Source organism: Dermacentor variabilis, chromosome 1, assembly GCF_050947875.1.
Source record: "Dermacentor variabilis isolate Ectoservices chromosome 1, ASM5094787v1, whole genome shotgun sequence".
NCBI classification, from domain to species: domain Eukaryota; kingdom Metazoa; phylum Arthropoda; class Arachnida; order Ixodida; family Ixodidae; genus Dermacentor; species Dermacentor variabilis.
Genome location: NC_134568.1, coordinates 71,524,895 through 71,547,800, shown reverse-complemented (window position 1 = coordinate 71,547,800; position 22,906 = coordinate 71,524,895). Strand labels below are relative to the sequence as shown.

General features: G+C 49.5%; 1 protein-coding gene and 1 pseudogene across 1 annotated transcript; both read right to left on the bottom strand.

Moving 5' to 3' along the window:
* Positions 1-3,835: 3,835 nt before the first annotated feature.
* Positions 3,836-5,726, bottom strand: LOC142571454 (kinesin-like protein KIF18A). The gene has a single exon (XM_075679818.1). It carries the CDS (start codon positions 5,482-5,484, stop codon positions 4,333-4,335), a length of 1,152 nt encoding a protein of 383 aa, XP_075535933.1. The 5' UTR covers positions 5,485-5,726; the 3' UTR covers positions 3,836-4,332.
* A 9,091-nt stretch (positions 5,727-14,817) lies between these two features.
* On the bottom strand, positions 14,818-19,352 carry LOC142579167 (beta,beta-carotene 15,15'-dioxygenase pseudogene; annotated as a pseudogene).
* Between the last annotated feature and the right edge of the window lie 3,554 nt (positions 19,353-22,906).

The window sequence follows — 22,906 nt, the reverse complement described above, 5'->3', positions numbered from 1 at the left end:
CCCGCCTTCCTCCCTTGCGCACGCGAGATCGAGCCCCATCTTCGGCTCCTATCTAGCACTAGTACGCTCTACCCACAGCATATGGCGCGCGGTCACAATGTAATCGCACTTAGACTTTGTACAGAACATCATGGCGACGCCATCGATGACGTCGGAAATATGCCTGGAGTGTTCATATATATGCTATCGAAATAAAACTGGATAAGAACTTGCGTCGATCTCGTTTCCATGGCTGCGGGTACAATAGGGGCCCGTACTAAAGGCCTTACGCGTAGCACACTCGACAAAGGAAAAAGAGCGACGCAAAGCACTCACATACATGGTGCTAACTTTCAACGAGTTTATTTCTGGGATCGGAGCAAACATATACACCTCACTAAGTGCGTAACAGAACACGTGCTCTGAGCATACTGACAACGCAATATCACGACATGCATTATTCCTATTCTATGACTAACATTCATAGTATGCTCAAGAATTCCAACTATTTTGTTGATAATAAGATTAATGGTTCGCTGATACATGCATCACTATATACTGCTGCGTTGTGTAATAGGCAGGACAAATCGTTCGCGAGTTAGCCCACAACAAAGGGACCCTGAAACAATTTTGGTGATTTTCTACAAACGTACTGAGTCGTTAGAGTAGGTCTTTCTGATCATTAATTGACGCATCTAAGTGCTCCGCGTAAAGCATGTAATTTATTATAATGGTTTAAACAAGCAGATCGCTGCCGATCGCAGCACACTGCTCGGCGGCACACTGCTCATATGACGTAAATCACCCATATGAAGTCATGTGGGCGAGCTATCCGATTGGCTGCCCAGGGCGCGTCATCTATAATTTTTCCACCTTTATGGTGAACAATTGATGTTCGTAATAGTTGAAATGTTAGTTAATTGGTTTCTATAAAAAGAAAGTAACAGAAAGAGAATGCACAAGAACGATTTCTCACTACACTTAAGCACTTCCGGCACAAAACAAGCGTCGTCTGCTTGTGTTACAACGTGCTCCATTTTGACGTGAGCTTCGCCGTCAGAGCGGGTCTCAGTATTTTCACGAGCACTATGATTCGACTTTGTTGCGTTGTGGACTGCAAACGTAGCGATGGCAATATGCTGCGACATCGTGTCCCTCTGCAAGGCAGCAGACGAGCGGACTGGCTGCAGCGCATCGGACTGCCGCTATCCGATCGGCGCCAGGATTTGCGCGTTTGCGGCCGTCACTTTACACCGGAAGATTACTAACGCAATAGCGTTTCGCGAGTCCGGTGTTAGGGTAAACGCAAGCGCAAGGGGACAGGGCCTAGCCGTGTCCCTTTGCGTGTTTTTCACGGGATGAGCAGAAGCGCAAATGTGAGTGGTCTTCACGGTGCAGCCACCTGGTGGCACAGAGCTCAACCACACACAGTCGAAGTAACAAAATGTATTCTTCTTTGATGCTGGTGTAAATTTTTCGCAGGAGTGTAATCGTAACACGTTGTTTTTGTAAATATCTAAAATGTTTTACACTTGGTTAGAGCAATATTATCTCTTTGTTTTGCTGGTTAAGCTCTGCGCCAATGGGTGGCTGGACCGTGGAGACTGATCAGGCAGCTCACGTACATCTACGCTAAGGTTCCTTCATCAGCTTGAGTTTATGCCTTCACCGTTCCGTCGAAATGCCCAGCTCGCCTGTGGTTACCGGAATACCAGACACGTTCGGCGCTGCGACAGAATGCTCGCAACGCACGCTGCTTCGATAGCTCTCGCTTGGGGTCGACTGCCAGGCAGCTGGCGGAGAGCTTGGAGAGGCTTCGCGCGCTCGCTTCTAGAGAACCGGAAGTCGACGACACGACGTGCCATCATGACGCATGGCCAGTGAAGGCGGAGCTTAGCCCCGATCACTTGGAGAACGAGTTGAGGGGAAAATGCATGTCTATGGAGGAGGGTAACTTGTAATTGTCCGTAGCTCATGATTAACTTTAGCTGTACCCTACGCATTTACAAAATTTGTCCGAACCGTTTCAGGGGCCCTGTAAAGAGAGATCGGCAGGTGCATTTCTTGCAGTGAGGAGGATGAGTAGATTTTAATGAAGAGAAATGTAGGACAGACTTGGGTTGAGCAGGCATCATGCAAGATGCATTGTAGCGTCCTCTCGCGCGCTTCCACTTGCTCCACTATCTTGCCTACAGCGCTTGTCTCTTGTCCACGCTTAAGCCCCCGGCCTACTTTCGGCAAGCGCGGAGAACTACCCATTTTTCTTATCAAATACATCATGGAGTTAAGCATACAGAAGCAACAGAAAGTCCATAGTGTGGGGCCCCAGATAATTTCGACAATCCTGGGGTTAAGGTTATAGAGGTATTACTCAAGTTCGCGCGTGCGCACCTGACCCTTTTCTAGATCACAACGCGCCGGCAGAACGGCAGTCGCTCGCTATAGCACTTTCACAGCAGCCCTAACCGTTAGAGCTGTCACCCCTAACCCGCGCGTCGCAGTGAGTTACGTCCATGGTGGGTTCAAGCCAGGGGGACAGGGTGAGCTGTTGTCTTTGACTTAAGGTGTTTATTCACCTTATAGTTGCATGTACCAACGAAGGCAACAACAGCAAACACAAACAATACAAAATCACAGCGTCGGAGCGTTCCGCACGTCTGAGGCGAAAAACCGCACAATGTGGAAACCATAAAAGAGGCTGATAAGCGTTGAGATCACCCAGAGTGGATTTGCGCTCGGGCCCTGGGGCGGTCAGTCGCTTACGAAGGCCGAGCGCAGCAGGGGGACGACTGAATTCAGATGCGGCTAGTCGCAAGCTCCTCAGCCGAAAGACGAAGACGCATCAGAGGAATCGCGCTTCTTCCCGCGCGGCGGAGAGGGAGTCTCCCTCATTCCCCGGTTCATCATGTCAAATTATGTTTTTTGCTTCGGATTGTTGCTTCCCACTCCTGTATTGTAAAACAAGTTTGTAAGTGCTGCTTTTGTCTGTTGATGTTTTAATCGCTGAATGCCAAATATTTTTAATAGATCTGTGCAACTTATTAAATTGAATAGTGAATTATGCTTGTAAGTGCGATTGTTGTATTATTAATCGCTGTAATGCGATTTTTTTTTCATAGATCTGTACAACTTAAGTAGCCTGTATTTAGAGGGAACATGGGCCTCTGTGAAGCCGCGCTCCTTCGGCTTTTTATCCATGTTCCTGACATTGTGTGATCATGATGTCGAACAAATCTGTCTGTCTGTCACGAAGGGGGAAAGGAGGGAACGGAGTGCCTGGGCTGCGTCGTCGCGGCCAGGCGCGAAGAGCAGCGGGAGCGAAATGTGCCCTCTCCCCGCTACCCTCCGCGAGCGAGCACGTGATCATCGCGTGAGAACCGCGCGCCGCTCCGGAGATATCGGGATGCGCATGCGATCCCACAAGGTGCACCTCAATATAGAAGTACAGAAGCGTGTTTGCGTTTTGCCCACATCAAAACGCGGCTGCCATGAATCAAACCTCCGACCCAGCGTACAGCAGCAGCCCGCCGTTGTCACTGGACTACCGCGGCTCATTTTCTTCATATAGTCACGATGATTGTGATAATGCTCCTCAAGTTAGTCAGGTATCCCGGCTGCTGCATGGGTTACCCTTACATTCAGATGGCACAAGGTTCTTGCGTCATCGTATTCGCCAAAACTTTGCCCCCAGTGATGGTTTATGACTTGTTTCTTGCACAGCAGTGCGCGCAACAACGCTTCCCTCGAGTATTGCTGTTTTTTATGCCTTGAACTTTCCCGTCGCACTTCATATACATAGTTCATTTGAGCGTAAGTTGCTAAAGTGATAGACAGGCGCGAAGACGGTGATGCGAATTTTCAGATAATTTATTTATATATTAACAATTATGATTCAACGAAACCACGAAATAGCTTTATCGAAGACCTGTCTAGAGGCGCACTCATCTTCTCCCACTAAGTCCCGAGCGGAACGAAAATGCTGCTTTACATGCCTGTAATTCAGCGCAGATCATTACGCGACACACAGTGAGTTGGCCTCAAGTGCTCGACATTCCGAGACTGGGCCCATCTCCATGATGGGCTACAGGACGTCCTTATATCTCGTTGGACAATTGTCACCACCAGTGCTCTCCTGAGCTTGCAGCAGGGCGTCTTGGTTACCAGACCCGTTTTCCAGCTCTCGCACCTCAGCCTCGACTACAGCCTTCCACATTTCCACCTTCTAAAGCTTATGCTGAAGGCCTTCCACCTTCTGCTTGTACTCCTCGATGAGCGCGCTGTACATGCACGGACATGCGCACGTTCGCATTGAGCACATTCTTCTTGGCCCGCAGCTCGATCTTCATGGGCCGCTCAGCATATACTACAGGGTGTTATACGTTTCCGTGGAGCTGAGCTTAACGCCGTCGCTGTCCCAATCAATAGGGCTTTGCCCGAGGCACCGAGCGAGTCCTTGAGGATGTGGTTCAGCTTGGAGTCCTGGTACGGCACTTGCTGCGTCCAGTTCTTCGAGCAGGCGTCGATGCAGTTGCCGAGGGTCAGGAGCGACAGGTTGAGCTTGGTACCCTCGCGCATCTGATCCTTTATGTTCCTACTAGCCGCAGCTGCGCCCTCCGAGCTGGCAAGCTCACTAGAGCACATCGAGGCGCGACTTTCTTTGCTCGGGCTCGTCACATACTCCGCCAGTGCGACGTAGCTCTGGAAGATGGCGTGCGACCATGCAGATTCAGCATTCGCATCGGTGACGTGATGCGTCCGACTCCTGTTTCCTTTCAAGAGCAGCTGGAGGAGGGTGCCAGCGTCCTTCACCTTGTGTTTGGTGAGGTTCAATATGGCAATGGTCTTGGCCGGGTCAAGGTACAGCAGGTCTCGAACAACCTTGTTGTAGAATTCCAGATAGGCGACTGCTACGTCGCATGTCTGGCCCTCTGACCGGAGCTTGTCCACGCGCTGGTACAACTCGCTAGCTACGAAGGAGACCACTCCGGGGCATTTCTCGGAACCCAGCATTGCGAAAGTTTTGCTGGTGACGGTTGAAATGCGCGTGTATACAGAGCAATCGCACCCTTCAATGAGCATCGTCAGTATGTACTTGGTGGTGCTCTCAAACGCACACACATTGTATTTCGTTTCATCAAAGAACTGACCAAACATGAAGCCTTGGCCTTCATTGGGCTTGACGAGATCCCCACATGTCCGATGTTCTTGAAATTGGAAAGACTCCGCCTCGCCCCTGCGGTAGAACACATGGCACCTGCCGTCCGCAACGCGGACGATGCTGGCGATCTCAGAGCCACGATCGCTCAGTAGGCGCACGCGCACTGCGACGTTCGCCCGTGCCCACGCTGACGGCGGGTCTTTGTTCGTTTGGCGACGTTTCAGGCCTAGCGACTGCGCAGTCTCGTTAGAACGCCGGTTTGGCGGCACCATTGTAGATTCCTGCGTGGTAGCGTACCTCGATGTTGCGGGAGTCGGCCTGACCATGGGCGCGGACGTGATGACCATGCAGACGATGCTGGCGGTTTCAGAGTCACGATCGCTCGGCAGGCGCACACGCACTGCCTGTGTCCAGGATGGCGGTGGGTTCTTGTCCGAGCGGCGGCGTTTCGGGGCTGACTACTGCACCGTCTCCATATAGAACGCCTCTTGAGGTTAGGCGGCACCAGTGTAGATTCCTCTGTGGTAGAGTGCCTCGATGTTGAGGGATCCGGCCTGACCAAAGACGAGGGCGTGGTGATATAAGATGGCGATCGTACAGTCGGGCGCGGGCGCGTTCTTTACCACGCGTGCTCGGCTAACTTCGTCCTCCTCATCACCGTTGGAGCAGTGGCGCTACAGACGGGCATACCAAGCCCGCCGTGCCTTTCAGGGTGGCAAGGACCACACCATTTGCTACTGCGTCGGTCCTGTTTGTGCACAGCGCACAGGTGACGCTCGGATAAGGTTTTCAGAGCAAAAAAATATTTTGGGCATAGAACAATGGCAGTAAACTGAACAGGTAAACGTTAGCAGGTAAGGAGTTCAATTGTTGGCAGTGCTACAATTTTACAAAATTGTGAAGCAACAGAATTAACTTTTTCAGTGCATATATAAGGAATCCTCGTGCTCACAGTCCACAGCCTACTTACACCCCTTTGTCGGTTTTACTACGTAGTTGTATGTGAACGCAAAGCAACGAGGTGAAGTACTCTGGTTACCCACTATTTAAATAAAGAATAATGGAACTAAACACCAGCATTTCCGGCTCTAAATGAACATTCTTGTACCGCTCTATTTATTGCAAAGATGGCAGCGCATCCATCTTTTGGATATGAATGGCGAATTCAATGTTATTGGGTATTTTATTATGATAGGCGTGAAATGGGAGATGAAATATATTTCATGCAATCATTTTTCTCAGTAGTGGTGATAAATTACGAGGGAAAATGCACGACGAGCGCTACAGTCAACATGCCACACGTAGAAACAGCAGAGGAAATAGCTCCCGCGTTAGCCATAGCACAAACACAAGCGGACGTAATCATTAGTGATTCCCAGACTGCGTTACGAAACTTCGCCAACGGTCGAATCTCCACAGAGGCACAACGACTCCTAAAATTAGGTAATAACCACGACAAAAGTGTACATCTCATCTGAACTCCCGCTCACACACTACCAGAAGGTAGTAATGAGGCAGCGCACTGCATGGCTCGAGGGCTTACGGACCGAGCCTCGTCTAGCCCCGCCTCACCGACAACCGCTGAGTGGGAGTGGGAAGGTCTAATCACCAGATTTTCACCAGATTTTATGAAATTACACAACACCATAGATTGCAGAGGCACATATTCCCGCCGCCGCACCCAAAATTATGCAAAAATTAGTCTGTCGAATGGCGGCAGTTACAAACCAGATCCTATCCCAGTCCAGCCATCATGCACCTAATACACCCATATTTACACATGACTGACAAGTGCATACATTGTGACTCTAGAACCACCCTAGAGCATATCATATGGGGATGTAGGGGTATATACGCAATAACTGTGATGCAGCCTCAAACAGCGACAACCTCCGCGCGATCGAAGTCTGCGTCGCTCAGCTCGGACTTGCAGCACCAACCCTCCGCCATCCAGTGAGCAGAGGAAGTAGCCAAGGGCCAGTAACCCTTGGCTGAAAGGTAGGCTGTCTATGCCCACCCCGTCAAATCACAGGACACTCAATATATTAAGTTATATGAATTAATTAATGATTATTCTGAAAAGCGGCACAAACCCAGTGAACCAAGTTGTGAAATAGGTTAGGCGCGGACATACATACATACATACATACATACATACATACATACATACATACATACATACATACATACATACATACATACATACATACATACATACATACATACATACATACATACATACTGTAAGGATTGATGTCGGGCATGAAATACATGGTAGCTGGCCCATGCCGTCGTCTAACTCATCCACGCTGAAGACGTTGTTGAAGGGAGAGATTTGTTCTCATAGAGAACGAGGAATATGGAATTTATTTACAGCATCTACATGAGAACGTTACAGTTCATCAGTCTAGCATGACTGAAAGAGAATGCACACTCAGCAGCCAAGCAGCCGCAGCACCAAGCAGCCGTAAACGGCCGCTTAAAAACACTCTGTCCTCCCTAGATCCCTAGGTGAGGGAAAACGGCCGTTCAACCGTCGACCAATTCGGATCGTCCAAATTTATCGTAGCCGACCCGCCTTTGATAGGGAGGGTTTACACACTCGCTTCTGCACAGGTTTCACTGACCACACCAAGGTGAGAGGGTTTTCGCAGGCACGGGCCTTGCCCTGAGCAGGCGCCTCTTGGTCCCAGAGTTGACCCCGCAGACAGTAGCCGCCGCGTTTGTCCATTGACTGACGACTTCTAAGACCCGTGAGACGGCGCCGCCGAACACCTCCTTCTAGGAGTCCCCCGCTCCAAACAAACCGTGATGGTGACGGCGATTCCACTAACAATACTTGGTCCGCCGACTGCGTCTAGACCACGGTGTACGAATATACTGAGGTGTTGACACTGCGCCCGCCGGCGCGTCCATAGTATGTTCGGCCGCGGCGGGGTGCACCCTGTAGTTCTACTGTGAGACGACAGATGGCGCCGCGACCAGCGGGCTCAGATCAGTGGGCTGGCACCTTGAGATTCCACTGCCCACGCTCAATTTTCGAGTTTAGTAGCGTGAGTACAACTGAAAGCGCTAAGAAAATGCTTTACATGTAATAAAATCATGCGTGTGTCAGGCCTAATGCTTTACTGATACGAAAGTATGTGCTGTACAGCAGTTAATGATATCATGCGGATCGCGAAGCACTTAAAGCCCATTTCCCAAGACGCGGTGTCGCTTGTTGCCTGTGTCAGGCCGCGGGAACGGGCGAAGAAGCACAGCGATTTCGCATCTAAGTTCTGTAGCGCAGCAGCGTGGCAGCAGCTGAAGTGCACGGGGTTTTTGGTCTCTTCGAAAACACGTTGGGCATGCCCGGCGCCGAGGGCACCGGCTGCACACAGCGGCACCGCTCGCTACTGTTGAATTGGCTCTTAACGGACATCATCACATTCCCAGTCCTCTACACAGATAAGGCTGTCGAGTTTCTGCTTCACCGCATCTACGAAGTCATTTGCTGATGTGACATTGTTCGGCTTTATAAAGGCCCTGAAATCGAATATGTCTAATAGTGGCTTCTCTCCCTCAACTACTCTGCAGTTGCCAAATTTAGTAGGCTTGAGGAGGGTGTAAATGTATAATGTCTGGTACAGCTGCAAGAAAGTAGGCATTGACGGGTGGTCATTCTGGCTTCCAGCCAATCTTACCTTACAAAAGAAACGTTCAATTGGATCTTTATTCATCTTGCTTGTCAAGACATATTTAAAATTGTAATCGTGCAGGAGAGCATTACAAAGTTCTTTTGTGGATTTTGATGTGACTCGAAGGTCCTCAGATGTGCTCTTGGTGAGGAACATGTCTTTTGTTATCAAGCCACACTGAAGTTCCTTCTCCCATCAGATTGAAGATGATTTCGCTTAGCCGCTGGCTCCAAGGCTATTTCCGAGTCCACAGGTGTCGCAGCGGGCAAAAAAGCTTGCAGATGCTGCGTCGCACTCTTGTCGTCGACTTTCGGCCGACGTCGCTTGGGTGCCCGCCCAGGAGGTTCCCTCTTAAAAGGCTGCTTTCGAGGTCTGTTTGGCCGTGTCAGGGACTATAGGCAATTTGGAAATAAGGTGGGAACTGCGTCTTTAGACAGTACAGGCCTCTTTTCGGCGTTAAGCAGCACTTTTCCATTGAGCTCCGCGTAATATGTCCGGGATATCACGTCCTCTGAAAAATGCTTGAGCGCAGACATGGTCGGTAGGTGTCAAAGTCCGGTCTGCCCTCGGAATCGCACAAGCCACTGCTCTAAACGAACATTGTCGAACGGAGCTTTGAATAGGGGCACACGCTCCGTGCAAGTCCGGTAGCGCGAATTGCAGTTCGGGACGGAACACTTTCTTCCCATAGCAAACACGTCTCACAAAAAAAGCGCTGCTACTTTCGTCTGCGTAATGCCCACCATCGCCACTCTATGGCGATGAAAGCTAAACACAAGGCCATCAAACACGGGAATAAAAAAAACGTGTTCAAAATACCAAGGAAGTGCAGCCGCACCAGCAAAAACTGCGAGGTAGCGCAGCACGCGCGTGGCAGCTCGCCACGATTTGGGACCGCATTTCACAGCGCCCTCTACGTCGGCTGTGACCACGCCCCCTCTCCTGGCTCGCTACCCCCGAACATACAGCCCTCTCACACGCTGCGAGGGGAGAGTGTCAACACCTCTCTGTATACTTCTTACACCGTGGTCTAGACATCCCAGCGCCGCTCGCTTGGGGACGCGGCGTATTGTCGTCCTTAGTCGCCGCAGCAGACCCGTCGGCGCCAACGGGTTGTTGACGAGGCGCATTCTTGTTTTCACAAAGCGACTCATCGCAGCGGGCCGGGCAGAGTTCGACGGTCGCTTCCGCGAAGATTGCCAGCCCCCGCAGGTCGAACGTAACAGCTGCTCCATCTCGACTGGCCAGTGCTGATGACTGGGCAGGAACATATTGGCTGGTGGCAAGGGGGGATGCCTTGGCTTGCAGCGAGCAGCTGTGAAATGATGACACCGCGCCAAAACACAAGGACAGCAACTGCAATGCGAACCTCACAACACGGCTCTGCACCGAGATGACGTATCTTGGATCTCATTTTAGAACCGCTAGGCTTCAAAGAAAACACAAGTGCAGAAACAAAAAAAAAATGCTGCATTTCGCTACGCAAATTTTTGAAGCGATTTCTTGCTGAAAAATTGAGCAATCGTGGATGGAGTCCTGCTAAACGAGAGGGGATCTTCTTGGCTTAACAAAATTAGCAATAACAACCACAAAATTTAGGTGGGACCCTTAAATGCAGAATTCAAATTAGCTTGCTCAAACCATCCGCATTGCTATGCAACTTTCCCTTCTTATATCTAACGGAGAGGTTGTACTCTTGGAGAGTGAGGCTCCATCGGAGCAAGCGGCCATTTTGTGTGACATTTGATTGAGCCACGCCAGAGGCAGTGGTCGGTCTCGAAGATGAACCTCGCTCCGTACAAGTAACACGACAACTTCTGGGCTGCCCAAACTAAACAAGCCCATTCCTCTCTGGAGCGCTTTAGGCTTCCTCTATTACAATTAGTTTACGGCTGGCATAGAAGATACGATGTTCCTCATTATCGTCGCCGACCTGACTGAGTACTACGCCCATACCCCTGTCGCTTGCGTCGCACTGAACTATGAATTCATTTGTGTAGTCTGGCGCGCGAAGCACAGGACTAGAAACCAATAGCGTTTTCAAACCTTGGAAAGCGTTCTCTTTGTCCTTATCCCAGTGTACGCTACTCGGTGCTCCCTTGCGAAGGGCGTCCGTTAATGGACTTGCCATTTGCGAGTAATTCGGAATGTACCGTTGATAGTACCCCACAAGTCCCAAAAATGAACGAATGTCTGTTTTCGTGCGCGGCTGAGAAAAATCTCGAATCGTAGCTGTTTTCAGCTCGGCCGGCCGTCTCGTGTCCTGACTGTCAACATGGCCCAGATAAGTAACCTGGGAACAGCCAAACCTACACGTTTCCGCCTTCATCGTTAAGCCGGCTTCCCTCAACCGTGAGAACACCTGTTCGAGGTGTGATACGTGCTCTTCCCAGCTTTCCGAAAAAATTGCTACATCATCAAGATGTAGCAAGGAGAACTCCTGCAAGTCTTTTTGGACAATATCCATTAACTTGGACAAGCTAAGCGGCGCGTTCTTCAGCCCGAAGCTGAGGGTGAGAAGGCGAAAAGTGCCTACAGGTGAGATAAATGCGGCATAGCGGCTGGCACTTTCTGAAAGGGGAATTTGCTAGTATCCCCGCACGAGATCTATAGTTGAAATGTATTTAGCGGCGCTAACTCTTTCAATTCGTTCCTCAATGTTGGGTATCGGGTACAGCTGATCCCTAGCGATGGCCCATTTAACTTCCTGTAATCAATACACGAACGAAGGTCCTTATTTGGGGTTTCTACAAGTATTAGCGGTGACGTGTAGTCACTCTCAGTGGGCTCAATAACTCCCAACTCTAGCATGCGCTGTATCTCTGCCTCCATAATTTTTCTCTGTCGTGGAGACATCCTGCAAGGCTTTGATCTTACGGCTTCGGTTGATGTCAGCTGCATTTCAGGCGTTATTAGTTCGGTTCTACCTGGCCGATCGCTGAATCTGTAAGATATTCGTCTAACAGTCCTCTTAACTCATTTAGCTGCTCGGGTCCAAGAGTGTGCGAGCTTACCGAATGTTCTTTTACTTCTTCTAGGTTGATTTCAGAGTTGGAGGTCGCCTTATACTCATTAAACTTTGTCTAGTGTCATCCTGCTCTTTGATGGTACCAGTTAACGACTCCGCTCCGCTCTACGTACGGCTTCAGCAAATAGCAGTGGTATATCCTCACCTCCTTCCTGCCACCGGGCATTTTCGGAGCATAGTTAGTATCTGAAAGTTTGTGCAACACTTTAACGGGCCAGTCCCAGTGAACTTCAAGCATGTTCTTTCTTGAATGTTTGAGGATCATTACCTGGTCTCCGGCGATAAACGTACGAAGCCTCGCATTCTTGTCGTAATAGAACTTGGCTTTCTTTTGAGCTACTCCCACGTTCTTTTCGACTAGTTCTTGGGTTGCACTTAGCCGTTCCAGCAGATTTAGCACGTATTCTACCACTGTTGGACTCTTTCCTCTTTCCTCTTTCCTCCCACGTCTCACTTAACATTCTCAGTGAAGAACGGAGCGTCCTCTTATACACTAGTTCTGCTGGCGAGAACCATGTAGCATCATGAGGAACCGTTCGCAAAGCAAAGTGGCCGGAATGCAGTTCTCCAAGCCCTCCTTGTGCTTGTAACAGAGCCCCCGCGAAACTCGCTTAAGCACTGAATGCCACTTCTCTACGCTATTTGACTAAGGGTGATAGACGGAACTGTGTATCAACTTTACCCCGCAGTTTTGTAAGAATGTGGAAGTCAGTGCGCTGGTGAATACTGACCCTTGATCCGCCTGAATTTCGGCTGGAAACACAACTCGTGCGAATACTGTCAAAAGCGTGTCTACTACTTTGGTGGAGCTGAGCTCTTTCAGAGGGATTGCTTCTGGAAACGTTGTAGCCGGACACAGCATGGTAAACAAGTACCTGTAACCCGACTTTTTCATTGGTAGAGGCCCACCGTGTCTATCACAAGTCGTCTGAAAGGTTCTGATATTAAGGGCACTACTTTTAGTGGAGCTTTCCGTGTTTCTCCTGGTTTACCCGAGCGCTGGCAGGCGTAGAATAATCTTACAAAGTTTTCTACGTCTTTGAAACAGCCAGGCCAGTAGTATTCCATAAGCAATCTTTCCTTCGATTTGTTTATGCCTAGGTGGCCAGACCACCCATTTCCATGACAGAGACTCAAAAGGCCCTCCCTGTACTTAGTAGGTACGACTAACTGATCTAGAATCCTACCCTTTCGGTCTCTGTAGTGCCGATACAACAATCCTCCTCTCTCTTGTACGGTTACGTTGCGCCTAGCAATGCCTTCTTTAGCTGTGTGATGGAATTTAGCTAAGCTGTCATCATTCTTTTGCTCGGCTGCCAGTGACTCTCTGTCCACACGTAAGAGCTGATCAAAGTTCTTTTAGGCCGGTGATAATAACGGCCCTGTCTCACTTGCGAGTGCGTCAGCTGGCTCTTCCTGCAGGCGTGAACTTTGACACCCTAGTGATACGCTCTCGTTGAGCTCGTCAGCTGGCAGTGTTTCCTCAACCAATTTTCCATCGGTTACTGAAGTTACCTCTTTTGCTACTTCCGCTGGAGCAGCTTTTGCATTTTCAGCTGAAAGCAACACGATTTTACGAGCTTGGCCTCGCGTCAACGTATGTACTATATATATATATATATATATATATATATATATATATATATATATATATATATATATATATGTATATATATATATATATATATAATTCCTCCAGAGCTAATTCAACAAACGCTGCTAGAAATCTTTATTTTACATTTTCGCTGGTTTACTTCATGGAAGTGTTCTTTCTTCCTGCGCTTCTGTCATGCGCGAGTCTGTTTGATGTGGTTCCTTGTTTGCCAAGTAAAGGATAGGTGCATCTCACAGGCGTACCTGTGAGGTACACCTTACTTCATTTCTTTTTTGCAGGTTTACGCGTCTTTATTGCGTATGGTGGGCATTATTCACAGTTGTACTAGTAAAGGTACCTCCCGCTGCCCTCATTTGCATAGAAATGTTACCTTGGGTTGCCCCTCCTCCGAAAAAAAAAAATCCTGGGTACGTGCCCGGCTTATATCCTTCCCTTATTGCGCACATCGTCGTTGGACGGAACATGTGATGGGAGCTTTCTGCAAAGAAGCTACCGTAAAGTTTGTAATCAGTGACAACTCTTCAGATTGAAGAAGACTACACTTGGAGTCGAAAGCTAGAGCGATATTACGGACAAAGAAAAGTATGAAAAGAAGGAAACGCAAGCACGCTGTGCAGTCTGTGGAATGAGACTCCTTGTAATGCTGGGTTTGATGTGTGCCGTATACTTGGGCCTTCCTACAAGACTAAATGTGATTCTACGTGACAGTCGGTTTCGTCACAACTGTCACAGGCCATAGAAGTTGTGTTTGGGACATTTGCGTTTTGTTTACTGCATCGGTGCTGGAAAAGCTAACTTCAAGCAGTGTAATAAAGCCAATTTTCTCTGAAATTAAACAAACATTTATGGATGCTCTGCAAATAAATATATTATTCGGAGTGTATTTCGTCCATTTATTTATTTTGTCGATCCAATCAGGCACATCGAAAAAAAAAAGCATTTTGGAAACGTTTTCCTGAAAAATAACTAGCGAAGTAAAGGATTAAAGATGTGTGAACTTAAACCAAATAAGTCTAGCTGCAACACAGATTAGTTGCAAACGCGTGACGTAGCGTTTTCTCTGTTTAAATTCCTTTCTTGATGTCGTTGTCGCGAGGTGCTGCGTTATGCGGTTGGCTGCGCGCACGTACTTTAAAATTGATTTTAAATAAGTTCTAAGCTGTATTCGCCATTGATATTTCGCAGACGATGTGCGCGTGCTGTTGCGACCTCCAGGGTAGTGTATCTCACCGCTGCCGATCAGTTCTTGCGACGCCTGTTTATCGATGCTCGACCGACGTTACTATTGGATACCGTGGTGTTGCGGCGGGCTGCAGGCATCCGGTAGACCATGGCGACCAGGCAAGGACGAGACGATGGCTAGTGCGAAACTTGCACCGTTTATTCAATGGTTGGTGAAAGATGAAATGAAGAGAATGAAGTGTAAAAATACATTGTGGGGCACCTTTAAATAGGCTCTCTAAAATCGTGGACTGGATCTTGCTCACGTCAATATCACGTGACAGGCACTGGGTCTGGTTTGTGGATGGGCGTCTCCCACTTTCAGTGAGCCGGTACGGGCCCGCCTCCGCAGTTACCAAGCCCCCAGGTCCGGGATCGGAGGCGCTTATCCTTTCTTCTAGGCGACGTAAGTTCGCGGAAAGGGTGCCTGGTCCATTCTCCCAGTGGACATGGTAAGCTCCGTCGCGGCTTTGCAGCTGCTCTCACTTTCAGTGAGCCTGTATTTCCGGGAGGGGCGGCTTGATCCTTTCTTCTAGGCGACGTTGGTTCGCGGAAGTTCTCCTGTAGAGGTTGGCAGTTCGTGGAAAGGGCGTCTGGTTGTGGATAGTGGCGGCTGCATGCCTCTGCTGGCGGCAGCCCGGGGGTCCTGTCTTGTTCGTTGAAAGGGTTTTCACGCACACACACAAAAGGGCCTGTAAGCACTGCGGGACACTGCCAGACCGGTCATTCACTCGAGACAACCATGGCGAATTAGGAAGTCACACTTCGTTCCGATGCGGCATGGTGGTCGAGCATCCTTTTTGCACACGCCAACCGTAACAGTGCCCACGTAAACTGATCTCACACGTTAACTCGACTTCGAAATATGGTGTCAGTACTCGTTTAACGAGGGAGATAAGATCTCTCCAATGCTATTCACAGCGTGTTTATAGGAAGTATTCAGAGACCTGGATTGGGAAGAATTGGGGATAAGAGTTAATGGAGAATACTTTAGTAACTTGCGATTCGCTGATGATATTGCCTTGCTTAGTAACTCAGGGGACCAATTGCAATGCATGCTCACTGACCTGGAGAGGCAAAGCAGAAGGGTGGGTCTAAAAATTAACCTGCAGAAAAATAAAGTAATGTTTAACAGACTCGGGAAGAGAACAGCAGTTTACGATAGGTAGCGAGGCACTGGAAGTGGTAAGGGAATACATCTACTTAGGACAGGTAGTGACTGCGTATCCGGATCATGAGACTGAAATAATCAGAAGAATAAGAATGGGCTGGGGTGCGTTTGGCAGGCATTCTCAGATCATGAACAGCAGGTTGCCATTATCCCTCAAGAGAAAAGTGTATAACAGCTGTGTCTTACCAGTACTCACGTAAGGGGTAGAAACCTGGAGGCTTACGAAAGGGGTTCTATTTAAATTGAGGACGACGCAACGAGCTATGGAAAGAAGAATGATAGGTGTAAGATTAAGGGATAAGAAAAGAGCAGATTGGGTGAGGGAACAAACGCGAGTTAGTGACATCTTAGTTGAAATCAAGAAAAAGAAATGGGGGGGGGGGGCATGGACAGGACATGTAATGAGGAGGGAAGATAACCGATGGTCATTAAGGGTTGCGGACTAGATTCCAAGGGAAGGGAAGCGTAGCAGGGGGCGGCAGAAAGTTAGGTAGGCGGATGAGATTAAGAAGTTTGCAGGGACAAGATGGCCACAATTAGTACATGACCGGGGTAGTTGGAGAAGTATGGGAGAGGCCTTTGCACTGCAGTGGGCGTAACCAGATTGATGATGATGCTGACTCCTTTAACGTTATTCACGAAATTAACACGCTCAAATGTTTTCTTATGACTACCCACGCAACTTCGTACCACTGTGTCTACTTGTGTCATCTGTAAAAGCATTAAAATTTAAAAGAAAATGCGCGCTCCGAAAGTTTGCAGCTGAATATATTCCAATGAAATGAATTGATCTGTAAATAATAAATACACAAGAATGTACAACGCTCTTCAACGGGAAATCTTTAGTGCTCATTTGTCCGTCAACGGCGGTGGCAAATGCATCTGATTTACCAAAACAGACACAGTACATTGTTCGTGCGCTTTTCCGACATGTCAGTTAAAAATGGTCGCTCTGATGTTATTCAATACCTTTAATCTGGCTTTCATAGCAGCTTGTCGAACCTGTGAGCAGCGCATTCGCAAGTTCGCTGTTCGTAAAGACGTTGCAGAATGACTTTATTTCATTGTGTAGCCTTGTACAGTGCTAAAATAAGCCTAAACTATATGTTTGAAGAATATAAATTGTGATCATTTTTAAATTTTATGGAATTTTTAATAGTCACCTGTTGCACATAGTATAATTCTGGTCGATGAGCTGGAATATTCGAAGAGGCGGACATTACTAGCATGAGAAATCGAAACACACATTGAACTAATACCAAAATTAATTATTACTTTCTTAATTATTCACTTTACGACCCATATTGCAACTTACGAATTGTAGCCGTTGAGCTTGCAGGGCGTATCCTCTTGAAATAAACTTCCAAGATGAGACCAGTTTCGATATAATATTTCCCAAAGCGTGGTACGAGATACATGGACGCTCCAGTTACTTTTGTGCTTCAGTGTACAAAATAGCTGTTTATGAAAAAGTAAGTGGAACGGCAGTGCTTTTTTACGGCGAGTTTGATTGATAGCGCATATCTCCAACCGGGCGTCATTCTGAAAATTCGTTGCAAGTGGATACGCCTTGCAAGCTTATCTGCTACAAACAGTAAATGGTGCCGTAATTCAGAAATTAATTAGTGATTTTTTTGTGAATTAGTTCAATAGGCGTTTCGAATTATCGTGCAAGTAATGTACGCCTCTCTGAATAATGAAGCTCAAGGACCATATTTATGCTATCTGCAAAAGGCTATTTTTAAAAATTCTGTAAAACATAAAGTTTATCATCCTGCATAGCAGTTCAAATCGCTTTTTAAGCCTGATTCTCAAGAAACCATCCGTGGAAATCCGCCGGAATTGAGGACGGGCAGTCAAACTCGGCAAAGGCCAGATGTTTGAATGTTTTCGCGTCCAATACCACCAGAGCGAGCTTCTTCTCGTTCTCCTCGTGCAGAAGGGAGCTCAGGACGACACCATCGTCTTCCTCAACAGCGCCTGGACGCGCTACAAAGACAGGTTCTGAGGGGAACCATCCTTGCCTTTCCCAGCGCAGCCAATCACCTGTAGTGACGTCGAGCTTGGAGACGAATGCCATGTGTTCTTCGCCTTCGACGTTGCTGAGGTTGTAGCTATACTTGTATGGTTTCCCATTGCGGCCTTGGTTGATTCTAGGAAGTTCCCCGCGCAGCTTGCCTTTGGCTAGTTCCCGGGACTCGATGATCACACGCTCGCCCGGGCCTCGCTTCAGAGGCAGTGAAAAACGACGTATTTGTCCCATCTTGAACACGACGGGCTTTTCCACCGTGTAGTCGAGGGACCTGATGATGCTGTCGTCGTCGAAGCATATTAGGTCGACCACGAGCTCGTCGCCCTGCTCGAAGGCGTTGATGTGGTGGAAAGTGAAAAATGCGGCGGACTCAAACACGGTGGGGTGAAGCTCCCCCGTTTTCTTGTTCATCACGTGAAAGCGGACGTTCTTCTCGGCATCGAAATTCAGCGAGTTCACGTACGCCTTGTAGCCCAGGTACTTCGTCGCTAACATGGAAGGCAGGTGCATGGAAAGAGACTGCTCCAGCACGACCACCCACTTTTCGGTCATTCCGAAACTGTGGATGTACGGCACGGATATGCGAGATTGCAACGATATCGTGCCCACGGCTCTGACACGATCCACCGAGCTTTCGGATCCGCCGGGAGGAAAGTGCACAAGCACGAAGGAATGACGCGCACCTACGTGTGTACCGATATTGTACGTAGCGCCGTCGTCGAGGTCCAAATGTGGGTGGGCGGTGGCACTGTGCACAGCCACCATTTTACTCAAGGTTTTCTTCTCCACAGTCTCCAACGACGCAGGGTCTACTCGAGTCATGTGACGTGTCTCAGTCATGGCGTACACCTCGTCGCCCACGGGCATCACGTTCACCAGAGCGTTGTCCGTGGCGTCCATGGAGAAATACGACGCCACCCGTTCGAATACGGTGGCACAAGGGTCAGGGTGCGCCGCGGTTCCAAACTCGGAGACGACGATTCTGTTGGCCCTCCGGTTACGTACGTATGCTTCGCTTCGAAGGAAATGGTTCTGGTAAACCACTCGACCATTCTCTATGGTGAACTGCCTCAACAGTGCGGGACCGTCGAATGCATGGTTGTAGTGGTCTGGGCCGATCGAAGACATTCCCGGACCGTTCCGTAAAAGCCTGCCTCGAAGCCAAGTTGGCAGCTCTCCGCGTAGCAGGCCCGTGACCGGCTGCGAAACTTCGGGCACGCACGAGCGCCTGTAAAACGTTCTCGCATCGATGCCTGAAGCCGTTGCTTCTTCTCTTGCGGCCATCGCTTGCTGTCGCCCGCTCCTAGTCGGAGAGAAACACTCCCCGGCCTTTGCAGCAAAGCTATACAGAGAGAATCGCGCTCGCGCCTGCAAGGGCGCGTCAATCAGATTATGCGAGCGAGAGTGTCGTCAAGCCCTCAACGTCTTCCCCTCTCTAGTGGATCCACTAAACAGGCTGTTCCGTGTAAGCTGAGCGACAGCACGCAACGGCAGCGACTGAAATAGGAACTCCTCCTCTCTCCCTTATCGACTCAGCGCTCGAACCGGTCTGGAGAGTGCCCCTGCCGCTTCTTCGTACTGTTTGGATCGCACCGCTGGCGCGATCGGTTGGGAGGAACTCGGCGCTGACGCCCGTGGTTGTACCTGGGTCGCAAGCCCCAAGGGTAGCGTTGGCCTGGCGGCCTGGGGTACAACTGGAAGCATCCGAAGGTCCCGGCAAAGCATGAGTCGACTGGTAACAACAAAACAACTTGTTTATTTTAACATCGCAAAGAGTTGGCGGTCAGGTTGACCGAAGTAGAGAGACGGGAGAGCACTTTACTCAACAGAAGAAATCGGAGCCCTCCTTTTGGCGTCCGGGGGCAGCTGTTTTTATACTCTCGCAGTTGAGGGCAAGAAGGAACCCCTCAATTGACGAGCACGTGATTGTACAATGGGCTAATGGTGACGCACACTGTCGTAGCGCCGCCGGTCGGGCACAAAGACTGGGATGAGAGGGTGATCCCTGCTTTCGCATCGCCTGGTTCGGGCACAATGACTGGAAGGAGAGGGTGCCCCTGCTGTCGCATCGCCTGGTTCAGGCACAATGACTGGAAGGAGAGGGTGATCCTTTGCGGTCGCATCGCCGCAGTCGCGCCTGGAAACACCTGGCGGGGAGCGTTGCGGCGACGACGATCGGGCCAAAATGTCTGCCGCCCCGCCGCAGTCGCGCCGGCAAAACCGCGTGTCGCAGGCGAAACGCAACAGACCGCCCCGCCGGGGGAAGGAGATCCCGATGGACAGGGGACTGCATCCGCTGTCCGGAGGGATGTCGCTCGATGATGCTCATAACCGAAGTCGGGCGTCCCTCGACGTTTCTTGAGCGCAGCGCACAGAGAAGGCCTCGTTCTCTCGTTCAGGTTCGCACGGGACACTGCAAAGTGACTTCGGGAGAGTTCACATTTTTGTTCTCGTTCCCGGCAAGCGTTAGAACTACGCTGAAACTCAACCGCTCAGTCAGCAAGCACGGCACAACCCTCACTAAGCCCTGCCAGGCTCTTTCCCCTTTTTATACCACTGCATAGTTCCTTACAGTAGTCTAGCATCACTCAGAACGCGTCCACAAATTGGAAAATTGCACTAGAAAGCATATCATCACTTTGAAACACTAAACAAAAGCAATATGTTAAAAAAAAATCCTGCCTCAGGAAGAAAAACATCAGTAACAAACAATTTTGAGGCTGATTCCTACGTTAGGGGCTTCGACTTAAGCCATCGGCGTTACCGTTGAGACTCCCCTTTTTGTAACGCACCTCAAAGGAATATTGTTGTAAAGCGAGGCTCCAGCGCAGGAGGCGGCCATTTTTGGGAGAGATGGTCTGCAGCCATTGGAGAGGGCAGTGATCCGTCTCAATGATAAACCTCGAGCCGGCTAGATAGCATGACAATTTCTGAACGGCCCACACGAGACACGCACACTCTTTCTCGGTGGCGCTATACGCCTGCTCACGACTGGTCAGCTTACGACTAGCATACAGGACGGGGTGTTCTACTTCTCCATTTTCCCGTTGGCACAGTACAACGCCCATGCCTCGCTCACTAGCATCGCACTGAACAACGAACCCTTTTGTATAGTCTGGCGATCGTAGCACAGGCTGGTTTGTTAGGGCACTCTTTAGGGCGCTAAAAGCTCTTTCCTTTGTCTCGTCCCAGACGACTGTTTGAGGCTCTGTCTTTCTTAGAGCATCCGTCAGGGGAGCCGCGATATCAGAGTACCTGGGGATGTACCTCTGATAGTAGCCGGCGACACCTAAGAACGACCGAATATCGGTCTTTGTGCGCGGTTGCGGAAAGTCTCCCACAGCGGCCACTTTTATTTCAGAGGGGCGGCGACGACCCTGACCAATCACGTGACCGAGGTAGACAACCTCGGCCTGTGCTAACTGGCACTTAGGAGCCTTTACTGTCAAGCCCGCTTCGCGCAGGCGGGTTAGCACTGCCCGCAAGTGTGTCATATGCTCAGACCAGGATGCGGAGAATATCGCTACGTCGTCTAGATACGGTAAAGCGAATTCTTGCTGTCCCCGCAACACTTTATCCATGAGGCTTGAAAAACAGTATGGCGCGTTCTTCCAACCAAAACTCAACACTTTAGGACGGAATGTTCCCATTGGTGAAATGAACGCCGCATACCTACTAGCCTCTTCTGTAAGTGGAACCTGCCAATAACCCCTGACAAGATCTAGGGTGGAAATAAACTGAGCGCTACTAACTTTCTCAAGGCGCTCCTCGATGTTAGGGATCGGATAAATTTGATCCTTAGTGATGGAATTAAGCCTGCGGTAGTCGACGCAAGGACGAGGTTCCTTGCCTGGTACCTCAACTAAAATCAAAGGGGAGGTATAATCACTCTCACCTGCCTCAATAACACCGAGCTGTAGCATTTTCTTTACCTCAGCCTCCATAATATCGCTCTGGCGGGGTGACACCCGATACGCCTTGGATCGTACTGGCTCTGGGGAGGTAAGTTCTATATCATGAGTAAGTACAGAAGTCCTACCAGGCCTCTCAGAGAACAGACCTTGAAACTCTTGTAATAGCCGGTGTAGTTCGGTTTTCTGCTCGGGCGACAGCGGTGCTTTACTGATAAGGTCACTAATGACTTGACCGGTGTCTTCCCTGTTCGTCACTGAGCCTAGTCCCGGAAGCTCGACCGGAAGCTCTTCAGGAACGTTTACCATCATGCACACCACTGCTTCCCTTTGTCTATAAGGTTTGAGCAGATTACAGTGGTAAACTTGCTGTGCTTTCCGCTTTCCTGGCAGACTTACCACGTAGTTAACGTCCGACAGTTTCTGAACAATTCGTGCTGGGCCCTCCCACTGCACGTCTAGTTTGTTGTTTAGCGATGTGCGCAATATCATGACCTCATCGCCCACCTCAAAACGACGGGCCCTGGCGGTCCGATCATAATAAACCTTGGCCCTCTGCTGGGCCTTTGTCATTGCTTCACCTGACAACTCCTGTGCCCTTCTTAAGCGTTCCAGGAGCTTAAGTACGTACTCCACCACGACTGGGTCGTCGCCCCTACCTTCCCACGATTCTCGAAGCATGCGAAGCGGAGATCGAAGCGAGCGACCGTACACCAGTTCAGCTGGCGAAAACCCCGTAGCCGCATGCGGCGCGGTCCTTAAAGCAAACATCACCCCAGGCAGACACAGCTCCCAGTCAGTTCGATGTTCAAAACACAACGCTCTCAACACGCGCTTCATGACGGAGTGGAGCTTCTCAACGGAATTCGACTGTGGGTGGTACACTGAGCTGTGTAACAGCTTTACCCCACACCTTTCGAGAAAAGTTGTCGTCAAAGCGCTAGTAAACACTGTGCCCTGATCTGATTGGATTTCCGCAGGAAAACCAACTCGCGCAAATATGGACAGTAGTGCATTGACTATCTCAACTGAGCTGAGTTCTTTAAGCGGCACTGCTTCAGGGAACTTTGTCGCTGGGCAGATCACAGTCAAAATGTGTCTGTACCCCGTGGCT